The sequence below is a fragment of the Manis javanica genome, chromosome 17 (assembly GCF_040802235.1).
Source record: "Manis javanica isolate MJ-LG chromosome 17, MJ_LKY, whole genome shotgun sequence".
In the NCBI taxonomy this organism is placed as follows: domain Eukaryota; kingdom Metazoa; phylum Chordata; class Mammalia; order Pholidota; family Manidae; genus Manis; species Manis javanica.
In genome coordinates this window covers 23,872,978-23,884,737 of record NC_133172.1, presented here as the reverse complement: position 1 = coordinate 23,884,737, position 11,760 = coordinate 23,872,978, and the positions used below count along the sequence as shown (strand labels likewise).

General features: G+C 32.0%; 1 protein-coding gene across 3 annotated transcripts in view; it reads left to right on the top strand.

Annotated features, from left to right (window-relative positions):
* Positions 1 to 10,256, top strand: part of URI1 (URI1 prefoldin like chaperone) — a 164,187-nt gene extending 153,931 nt beyond the window's left edge. For all 3 annotated transcript variants that reach the window (XM_037021547.2, XM_037021548.2, XM_073226491.1), the window contains 5 exons: positions 1,034 to 1,202; positions 2,592 to 2,919; positions 4,717 to 4,859; positions 5,669 to 5,915; positions 8,492 to 10,256. In XM_037021547.2, coding sequence (XP_036877442.1) covers positions 1,034 to 1,202; positions 2,592 to 2,919; positions 4,717 to 4,859; positions 5,669 to 5,915; positions 8,492 to 8,674 — 1,070 coding nt within the window. In that variant the 3' untranslated portion in view covers positions 8,675 to 10,256. The remainder of the gene's footprint in view (positions 1 to 1,033; positions 1,203 to 2,591; positions 2,920 to 4,716; positions 4,860 to 5,668; positions 5,916 to 8,491) is intronic.
* The last annotated feature ends 1,504 nt before the right edge of the window (positions 10,257 to 11,760 follow it).

The window sequence follows — 11,760 nt, the reverse complement described above, 5'->3', positions numbered from 1 at the left end:
TCTCTTGGCATGGCATTACAAGTAATAGGCAAGTGACTTTAGGAGGTGAAATCAAGGAGATGTATATTAAATGTTAAGGAGCAGAGAGACAAGTTACAGTTTTTGTGTGTGGTTATCAATGAAAGATACATGTATTTTCCAGGTCTGAAATATAGAACTTGTTAATGCTGTTTTATCAATAACAGTTACAGAGACTAATAGGCTATGAAACATAATTTTGTTATTTTCAAATTTAAACAATGGTGCTATAAACTTGAGTGTATGATACAAAGTCATCTGTTAATATCATATCTCATTAACAGCATCTTAGGACTTCCTCCCAATGCTTTCTTCAAAGCTTTAATTGCTTTATTAAAAAATCTATTTTTTTTCAAATGAAAAGCTGGTAAGTTTTCAGATTTTCTCCATCTCCAGCCCTTACATAAGGACTATAGATATTGATAAAACAATTGAAAAAGTAGAAATGTTCATATATAAAATTATGATAGAACTTTCCAGGGATTAGCCCTCATAGATTCCCTCTAGGGTCTTCATGCCTTGCAGTGTCATAAAGTTGAAAGTAACCTGTGACAAGGCTTTGTTATGGTACTTTAGTAATTAAATTTTCTTGAGTAAGAAGAGAAGGTATTACTTGAATTGAATTTTGCATTATAAGTAGGGTACATTGTGACCATTTCTGCTTGTGCACTTTTGAAGCTCGAGCTCTTCACAGTCTTTTAATGTACACCTGAATCCTTCTGGGCTCTGGTTAAAATACAAATTCTGATTCAGCAGATCTGAGGAGGCCTTGAGAGTTGTGTACTTCTGAAATGTTCTTCAGGGATGCCATTGCTGATGGTTCTTGTATCACACTTTGAGTAGCAAAATTCTGAGAGACATGCATCCTTGGTTCTTTTGTTTGGTTTAAAAATCATGCCCCACTCTGTCTCAGTGTCCTCCTTGCCTGCAAAGAAAATCTCACTAAGTCTAGGATTGCACCTTTTTAAAGTTTGCTATTTATTCAAAGTATTGTCTTTCCTTTTTTAAAAAATAGCAAAACACCGAATTGCTCATAAACCTCACTCCAAACCAAAAACTTCAGATATTTTTGAAGCAGATTTTGCGAACGATGTAAAATCTAGGGATTTGCCTGCTGATAAGGAACTGTGGTCTCGACTTGAAGAACTAGAGAGACAAGAAGAATTGCTGGGTGAACTTAATAGGTACCTAATGACAAATTATCTTTCCAAAAGAATTTATTTCTATACACATTTCCTTATTAATCTTTTTCCTCATTAATGTGTTCATTGAAGAAAATAAAAGCATAATGTATTAAAATATCAATAATCCTACAGCTCTAAAATAACTAACTCTCTAGAGCACTTTCTTTTAGGGCTGAGTGTTCATGTACATGCCTGTGCATGTGTGTATAGACACTGAAAATCAGTATCCCTATTTTTAATTATAAGATTTCAGCCATATTTTATATAATGAAATAATAAGATATACCAAATGGTTGACTTATAATAGTTATGGATGTTTTATATATTAGATTTTAAATGAAGTATTTTGATACTACAGTCAGGATAATGCTGTATATGTGAATGACTTATTAAAAAGAAAAATTTGGTTTGAATTTGTTTGTTACTGTAAAATATTTACCCTTATTTCCTTTGCAACCTTTTCTGTTTACTGAGCAGGCAATTTGTAATCTGATCAGGTAGAGATATATATAAAAAATTTTACCAAAGTGCTACTTGAAATACATATTTGGCACTCACTTGGAATTGTCAGAGTACTCAATGAAATTTGTAACTACAGAAGTTCCTATATTATTTTGCTTAAATGATGTACCATATGCAGTAACTAGTTTCTGTGAAAAATAGGACATGAAGGGTTTTTTTCCTACTACTTCACTTAAAATTTTTGGTCTTTTGATTGACTTTATACTGTTTCATTTTTAAAAATCAGTCTTGAATCTTGTGATTTTCTTGGTCATGTTTCTCTTCTATTTTTGCATGATGTTATTTTGGTTCTGTTGCATTTTTGGTTTTGTTATTTTTAAAAGGTCTTCAAGTCCTATGTAGAATGAAGCATGAAAAATATGCATGTGTATGTATAAATACAATTATATCTTTGTACATATGTATAAATCTTTTATTTTTTAAATATGCAATAATGCATGGTTGTAAAATATTCTGAGTATAGAAGTAGATAGAAATAAGAATGGGTTATTATTCTCTGGGTTTAATTTCTTTCTGGTCTTTAATTAGAGCTCTTTAAATAGAGATACATACTCTTATGGATTTCTTAAATATTTCTGATTGTATTCTTCATATTGTATTTATATTGTATGTGGCCAGCATCCACCTTGCAAAGTTTAAAAACAAATCTGTATTCTACCCATGTTTTAATAGCTACAACATACAGAATTGTCATAAGACTAATTTTTTTTGTTTTATTTCACATTTTTATTAACTTTGAATTCTAGTTAAAAAAATACTGTTCTTAAAATCTTTAATTTTTACCCATTGAAATGAACTGAAAATTAGAATACATAAAATTCTAGCATGCTTGTTTGATCTTGTTAAACTTTCTCTTTTTTTTACTAGCAAGCCTGATGCTGTGATTGCAAACGGAGAAGATATAACATCTTCTGAAGAGGAAAAGGAAGATCAGAACCTAAATGTGAATGTGATGCATCAAGTAACAGACTCTGTTACTCCCAGCAGTTGTTATAAGGATGTTACAAATTCAGAACTGTTCAATGGTCAAGTGAATACTCAATTGAACTGTTCAATGAATGGTTCAAATTCTTATTACAATAATGAAGATGATGATGATGATGATGGTGATAATGAAAATGGCCATGATGCTTTAGGGGTTGGAGATAATTCTATACCAACAATATATTTTTCTCATACTGTTGAACCTAAGAGGGTTTGTATACTTTTAATTTTACTGATTTTGCACATAATTTGAGTGTAAAACATTGTCTGTGATACTCTTTAAAAGAACACTATTAACAGTGATTAATATTGTTAATAGTGCCAAACAAGAAAACCATCTTTTGCCTCTTGTTCTGACCAATTTACCTAATAAGAAAAAGGGGGAAAACCGTCTAGATAGCTGGCATTAATCCATCGTTCTCTGAAGCCACAATAGAAAGTGAATTGTTTGGGTTTTAGAAGGAAATCAGATTTGAGTGGCAGCTACTCCACCTGTCCTTCATTCATAGAGTTTTCTTATGATTTCTAGAGTTAATTATATTGTGGGTGTTTTGGTGTATTTAGGATGTGTAAAATGACGACTGTATCAGTTGTATTTTTAATTATACCAGGTTGTTGTTTTCTGTGTGGGCATTAAGTAAATAGGAGCATCATGAGCAAAAAGGAAAAATTTAGGAGAATATAAAAATTAGTTCCTTCTCTGGCAAAGTAAAGAAATACATCTTAGGTAATCATTTAGAATGTTGCCATTTTAGTGCGGGGTTACTGTAAAGATCTTCTAATATAGGGTTTTTCAGCCTTTTTTTAATACCAGAAAAAAAAACCTTTTTGTTTTCTCCATGCTTATTATAGAATTCCAGTATTTGAGAAAGATCAAAGCGGGTTAACTCTCATTGAAGGAAGGATAGGCTACCTTAAACTCATTCCCTTGCCCTCTCTCTGCTCCAGTGCTGCTCTAAGGAGCCACCTGGAATTCATTTTTCGAATGTGTCTTTCTAAGGGGAACAACGCCTTGAAGACGATAGAGCTGGTTAGTAATAAAATAGGGAGTCCTTTGTTTCAGGGTAGTGCTCTTGTTAGCACAAGGTATCCCTGCAGGGCCTGCATCAGAGTTGAGGGTCTGTGAACATGTCTAATCTAATGAAACATGTTTAAAATATACTTCATATTTCTTAGGTCCCTTCAGTTATTACTGCTCTAATAATGAGTGAAAGAATCATATATATATAAATATTTTATTTCTAATACATATACATATATTTTAATATTCCAATACTTCAACCTAAAGGGAGCATTTTGTGGATTCTTGGGAAAAAATTCACTGATTAGCCAAAAAAAAAGTTTCCTCTGTGATTCTTTTCCCAGGTTTAAAATTTCTCTTATTTTCATTTAGATTAAATTGGAAGAATAAATAATATTTTCAGAAATGTTAGGGGGGAAGAGCAGTTGTTAATATGGAAAGAGTGGTATAAATACTGATTAGGGATAGAATAACATTTAATCCTGAACAGAGTTGGTTTTATTTTTTTAGTCAAATTTCAAAATTAATTTAGTCAAAAATTAGAGGATTTAAAAAACCTTTAAATAGTTGTACATTATATAATATTGCTGTTATGACTTAAATTTTATATTCTAACTGAATATTTCTTTTGGTTGATTGTGCTGTTGGCTTTGAAATGCATGATCCAAGCCAAAAATTCATATCAAAGTAATGGGGTGATGTGAAAAACTTACAATAAATTTAGCATTTAGTTAAAATGTATTTTGCTTTCTATACAAAAATAAAGTCATTGAAGACTAAGATTGGTCATTAAAGAAGATGTAATTTAATGCTAAAAGTATGTTATGGTAAGGACTTTTTAACCCTCTCTGATAATGCACATTCATTTCAGTGTCAGAAAATCTAAATTGCCTCTCTTATTGTGATTTCTTTAATTATGGTGTTTTTTAATTTTAGTTTTGGCTTTAATATCTCAAAAGTATCATAACTCTGCTGTGAAATTTTTAGGTCCGAATAAATACTGGAAAAAATACTACTTTAAAATTCAGTGAAAAGAAAGAAGAAGCTAAGCGTAAACGAAAAAACAGCTCTGGCAGCGGTCATTCTGCTCAAGAGCTGCCTACTATCCGGACTCCTGCTGACATTTACAGGTGAGTGTATTCACAGACAGTGTAGAGCAGTCTGCTGTTCCTTCCCTCTTTTTTGCACCTGAACATTTACAGGAAAAGGTTGTCCTAATACAGAAGGCCACACCAAAGAATGAGGTATTTTGATAGTGTTAGCTGAGTATTGTAAAGGCTCTCTCAGGAGTTGCCGCACTACTATAGCTGCTCTGTCCAAAGTGATTAGATGTTGCATGGTTCTTCCCTTTTCTGCCTCTTCACCTGTGGTCTTAAAATATTCCTAATGTCTAAGTCAAAAAATGTTGTAAGTTACCTTTGGAAATGAAAGTCTGTGTTCCTAGTGGGCTGAGGCAGCACTTTGCTACCATAGCTATGGTACATGTGGCATGCAGTTTACCTTTTCACAGAATAGAAGGTAAGTGTGCTTTTCCAGGTTTCTGTTGTGTTATTTGTTGAGAAAGCTATTGTTTGAAAATGCCAATGACTGATCCATATTTATAAAGTAGTGAAAATTGCTAGATGTTTTCTAAGCGCACCTAAATTACATGGAGAATTTTGGCAAATCAAGGTATTTTCACCCAGAACATGCTTATAAATAAAGTGCTTGCTGTATTTTATTGGGCCAAAGAAATTAAAATTTTCAAAATAATATAAAGGATATCATTTTGAGGCTACAAAATTTAAGGTGGTTGTGGAAATTTTAGGTATGTTTGAGTAAACATTTCTGTTTAAATAAACATCTCAGATTAATTTCTACAAAAGATGTTTAACAATTATAAATTTATCCTCAGTTTATGAGTTACCTTATATGAGTGTGTATTTTTTGGGTATTACAGAGTCTTTGTTGATGTTGTCAACGGAGAATATGTCCCTCGTAAGTCAATCCTGAAGTGTTGCAGCAGAGAGAACAGTGTTTGCAGTGATACCAGCGAGAGCAGTGCTGCTGACTTCGATGACAGGCGGGGCATTTTGAGGAGCATTAGCTGTGAAGAGGCTACTTGTAGTGACACTAGTGAGAGCATTTTAGAGGAGGAGCAAGAAATTCATCAAAAGAAACTTTTGCCCTTATCAGGGACACTTGAGGTATGTGTGTATTTTTAACTCTATTTCATACAGTATCTTTGATGAGTTTGTGTGAGATAAAAAGGTGGTAAACTCCATTTCATTGGGGGGAGTATTTATTTTCCCAGTTTCACATAGTTATTTTTAGAGTTGACAAGATATTTCTTTAAAAGAGGCTCTTCTCTCCCCTTTGAAATTGCAGCTGCTATATCTCCCAGGTCTGTAAAACATTAATTTCATTGTCCTTTATTTTATTTTATATAATTACTTATTTAACTGGGAAATGGCATTGTTTATTTTGTAGCTTCTTTAGTTTATACATATATTTATCTCAAAAGTCAGAACTTAATTTTAGGCTTGTACTTTTTTGACAGTTAATAATTTATAAAAACATTCACAGTCACTAGCAAACACAGTACAGGTATTATAATATTAAAATAGTTCAAAAAATTTTTTTGGTAAAAGTACTACCAGTCTTGATGTTCTATTTCTGTGAAATAGGAATTTTAAAATATCATCATTAGCATGTGTTACAGTTTTGGCTAGAAAATCATTTAGCAGCTTATTTAAAATACATCACCACAAGGCCAAACTATAATCATTTTATGATAGTTGAAGTATTAGACTATATACTTTTCTCTTTAAATACCTTGGTTGAATTAAAAGAAAAATATATACATGACAGATAAAAATCTTTCTGTTTTGGCCTTTCCCACTGAAATTTTTTATTCTTGGGGTCTGTGGAGCCAATTTTACTTAAAATCTAACGAATGAGATAGATCCTTCCCTCAGAAAAGTGGGTGTACACAAATATACTCTTACCTATGTTGCACACAATTTTGTGTGTGGGAAGGGGAGGGATATTGGGAGATCCCAAAATAAGAATCCCGTCTATGAAATAGTCATGTGTTATGGTTTCCATTATACCAATGTGAATTTTTTGATTTTTGTGTTTGGTGGGTATTTCAGGTTTTCAATTTAGAAAGTATTTGGGTATTTGGGAAGATGTGTATACACATCAGTTGTATATATGTCAAATGACTATAAAATACATATATCTTCATATCAAAGCATCTGTAAAACTCTTATTGCTTATATTAAATAATAGTAATTACACTAAATAGTAATTGGGGATGGAGATCATTAGCATTTAGGGAATGTATATAATTAGAATAATTTCCTCCCCTTCACCCAGCATAATGATCTCTGTTGACCTAGGAAGTATCTTAATTCGTTTAATAGTCTTCCATTCTGTTGGAAGAACAGGTATCGGATGTAGACTTTTTCTGTTTTTAAGTATTTGAATGTTAGGCTTTGTAAGGACTTAATGACCCTCATATATAGGTAGAGCTCAGGTCTGTAACATATTTTCATTTCACCCTATTAGCTTTACATTTTGCATTGAACTGTTACAGATAGCATCTAGACGGTACAAATTTTTTAATGTCAAAATAGTTCATGGTTATAGCAAGTTCTTTGGAAAATATCTTTTCCAGTATCTTTATGTGCTAAAATATTGTCTCCTTTTCAAAAGCATTTTTAGTATTATAAGAAGGCTCTATGCTCATCATGATAAAATGGAATTTTTAGACAAGTAGACTTTTTCTTTTAAGACCTAGACTCCACCCAAGGTCTCAAAGTACTATGGAAGGGAGGTGAGTTTTCTTTGTTTTTCTTGGTAGAGCAAGGTAGAGGGGCTGGTGGCTTTTTAAACTATTCAAGTGATCTGTTGTCTTAACTAATTTTGCACACTTGGTAGACATTGGAAAGCAAAGTAAACATGTCAGCTTTCAGTTTGTATGCAGTGAGTTTTTAGATGCAAAAGCAGGGGGAAGGTTCCAAATACCAGAATTATTAGAAAGAAATAATAACTCCTTGATTTTTATTATATTATGTAAAAAGATATATAAAGATACATCTTTGGTCATATTTCCAGCATTTTGTACATAATATTTTTGTTACAGTTTGATCAAATTAAGTCCAGCAAACAAACATCCAGTTGAAATTAAAGAATCCTTTTTTATGGAACCTGAGGTTTCTTTTCATTGAATTAATTAAATTTTGAGACTGGCACTTATTTCCACTAGTTTTTTCAGTTTCCACTGATCTCTTAAATAAAACTGAGGCAAGATGCAATCAAATACTCAAATAATTGCATCTAAGAGATGTCACTACTGCTGAAGCTAAGCTATTGGCCAGCAGGCATCATGACCACCATAGTCATCAACTAATTAGGTGTGACACCCTAATAGCATTTTTTATTTTAAATGTTATTTTTCACAGCATGGTGTGGATATAAATGGAATGGACCTTTTATTTACCTATTTTTGGTTAATCCCAGATAAAACATGTATTTCATATTTTGTTTTCTTGCATATGTACTATAAAAATCTACTTCTCTTTGGTGATTTAATTCAGATATATTTTAATGGTACTTGATTTCTCTAAGTAATTTGTATTTTGATTTTACAGTCTTGTCTATCAAAAAATCTTTATAAATTTACTTTTAATGAAAAGAAATACCTAATTGGCAAAGAGAGGTTAAAGATTCTATGCACATATTTATTTTATTATATAAACTGACTTTTGTCTTCTAGGCTTTTTCTGGAACTGTAATAGAAAAAGAATGTGTATCACCCTCCTTAACACTACACCCAGCCATGGTTCATCCTGTGCTACCCACCATTCCAGAACGAAAAGAAGTTCTGTCAGAAGTATCAGAAGAAACTACAAAGAGGGTTTCAAAGTTTAAAGCTGCCAGAATGCAGCAGAAAAACTAGGGCCTGCCTGGGAAATGGGAGTTTACATCCTAAAATCTAATTTTGCAACTCCTTAGAATATGTATAGCAAAATACATGTAATATGAAATAAGGCATCCTGAATTAATTTGGCAGCAGGTTCTCTTACTTTTATCAGTGGTGTAAAAATCAAAGTAAATGTTTGAATACTTTAATATTTGGCTTGTTTTGTTAATTTTCTGAATACTGTCAACACTGTTGTCTAAGTTTGCCTTATGAAGCAATGGAAGTATTTCAAATTACTTTTCAAAGAATACTGCTCATATGCATTGTTTTTGTGTATTGAACTAAATACGGGCAGTTTTGTACCAGCTGTGAAGTTGTGCATACCATATGGACCATTTTAAAGAAATTTTTAAAAATTTCAGCTAGATTCAATAGTTATATTACTTGCTTGAGCATTTTAAAAACACTTTAATAAAAAAAACCTACTATTTCTAGGTTTTGCAGCTAGGTGGCTATTTAAAAAAACTCTCCACTTTGACTGTCATCTATCATCTCTGGCAAAAAAGCTACATGTACCTGTGGGAAAGTTCTTTAATTGGAAGAATAATGGTATTTTGTAAAACAATTTGTTCAAGTAAAAATTTTATGAAACTTGGTCTCTAAAATGTGAACTTTATGATTCAGAATCGAATATAGAAATGTCGTTGATTTATGTGTATGCTATATGCATCATACAGTGGATACTTGGATTTTTACAATTCCATAGGCAGTTTTTCTTTCCTAGTGGGTCCAGTTTTAACTGGCATTATATTTTGGGAGAGAAGTAAAGGTTGTCTAGATCCTTTAAAAAAAAATAGATTTTTTTTTAAATAAGAAATTTTATGTTTTAATCTTCCCAACACTTTCATTGTCTAAGACTACTTTCCTGCTAGTAAATAATGAAATAACATATTTACTTTTAGCAGTACTCCTTAAGGAGAAACTTATTCTAACATTGAAAATTATACTGCAAGTGTTAATCATTAGCTTGATGCATGCTAAAATGTAGCTTTTAAAAAGCATTCTGCATTAGTACTAAAATAAGCCATCAATGCCAGTCCACCCTCTATTCATAGCTAAATATTTAAAGGTTATTTATAGCTTCTTTAATGAATTCTTGTTTAAACAAAGTGAAATTATGTCCTAGAAAAGTAGGAGCTATTTGTAACTAGAACAGCACAACTGTAAAAGTTTTATGAATATGTATTTTAATAATAAGGGGTGAGCCTGTATCCCAAGTTAATGGATAATTTAGAACGAATCGCCTGAATTTTAAAATATCACCTAAAAATGTAGGCTTGTTCTTTCGCAAATTTTAATCAACTGTGCATATATTTTTAGTTAAAAAATGTTTTTTATTAGCCCATCCTCCACCAAAACACAAACCAAACCATCCAAACCAAATTAAACCAGTCTGAACCAGAGTACCATCACATCCAGCCCCAGACTCCAGCTGCCAGTCAAATGATCCTTTCCGTGTTACGTTTTGCCCCAGAACAAGCTTTATTGTGGGACTATTGTGGTATTCTTTATAGACATGTAATTTCAAGAGTACTGTCATTAAATAATTTTTCATGTTCATGAGCTTCATTTTGAGCCTGTTGCTGCTTATATAGTTCATGTTACTTCTTGCAAATGTAGATGTTCCTTCATAGAACAAGATGATAGTAGAAGCAAAGAAAAAGTATTAGATATCACTTTATGTTCTGCTGAAGACCAAATGAAAATGTTGTCCCATTTCATAGCTTCAGTCTTGTAACAGAGTTTCAAATTGTAACTTAACATCATAGCTTTATTTTTCATATTAAATAGAAGTTCAGTGAGATAAAATAGAGCTGGTCTTGAGTGTTCTCTTTCAAACCATTGTAAAACAGAGAATTACTTTAACTTTCTGTTTTGAACTAATTTTAGGCCTAGAGAAAAATTGCAAAACCTGTCCAAAATTCCTATATACCCCTCATCTGCTTCCCCTACTGTTGTAACATCTTGTATAACTATACTCAATTATTAAAACCAGGAAATTTACATTGGTGCAATACTGTTAACTAATCTACAGATCTTATTTGAATTTCACAACTTCTTCACTAGGTGATCCTTGTCTATTCAAGGATTCTATCTAGGATCCCATCTTTTATTTATTTGTTGCTTCTCTCCCATTCTCTGATAGTTCCCTTGGTTTTTCTTGGTCTTTCATGACTGACATTTTTTAAGAGTACTGCTCAGATATTTTGTAGAATGTTCCTTAATTTGAGTTTGTCTAATGTACTTACATGATTAGAATGAGGGTTTGCATTTTGTGCAATACCACAGAAATGCATCATATCAAGAGATAGCAGAGATCCATTCTAGTGTGTCATTTCAAGAGCTCCATGTATTGCTACGTTAACCTTGATCACTTGGTTAGGTGGTGCCTGCCAGATTTCTCCTCTATAAAGTTATTCTTCCTTTGTAGTTAATGAATATCTGGAAGGAGATACTTTGAGATTATGCAGATTTTTTTCCTCAAATTTAAGCTCCACTAATTTTTGCATTTATCAGTGGATCTTACTTGCTACAATTATTACTGTAGTATTTGCCTTGTGGTGATTTTCTGTTTTTCCCTTTCCATCTACTTTACTTTTTTCTTTTAAACATCTAATGTAGAATGAGGAGCTCCTTTGAAGCTATTCTAATACTTCTATCCAAAATTAATCATCTGCATTAGCATCAGATGACTTATTTACATTTATGTCTTGAATTCTTTTGTAAGGAAAATCTATTCCACAAACATCTCTTTCCCCCATTTATTAATTTATTTGATTATTTAAATTAGTATGGACTCAGGTATTTATTTTTCTCTATGGATTAAAATTCAGTTATCATTGATTTGCTTGCTCATATTGTTCTATCTTTTCACCATTAGGACCTCCTTTGAGCTGGCTCCTGAATTCTTTCAACAAATTTTCATCCTTTTTTGAACACTTTCTTTTGACTCCACAAAATGGAGTCAGGCTTATTTTACATTTTTTTCTGCCCTGGTTTTGGGGTCACAACCATTTTTCCAATGAGTCTTTGTTCCATTTTTTTGGGAAACTGTGTTTAAA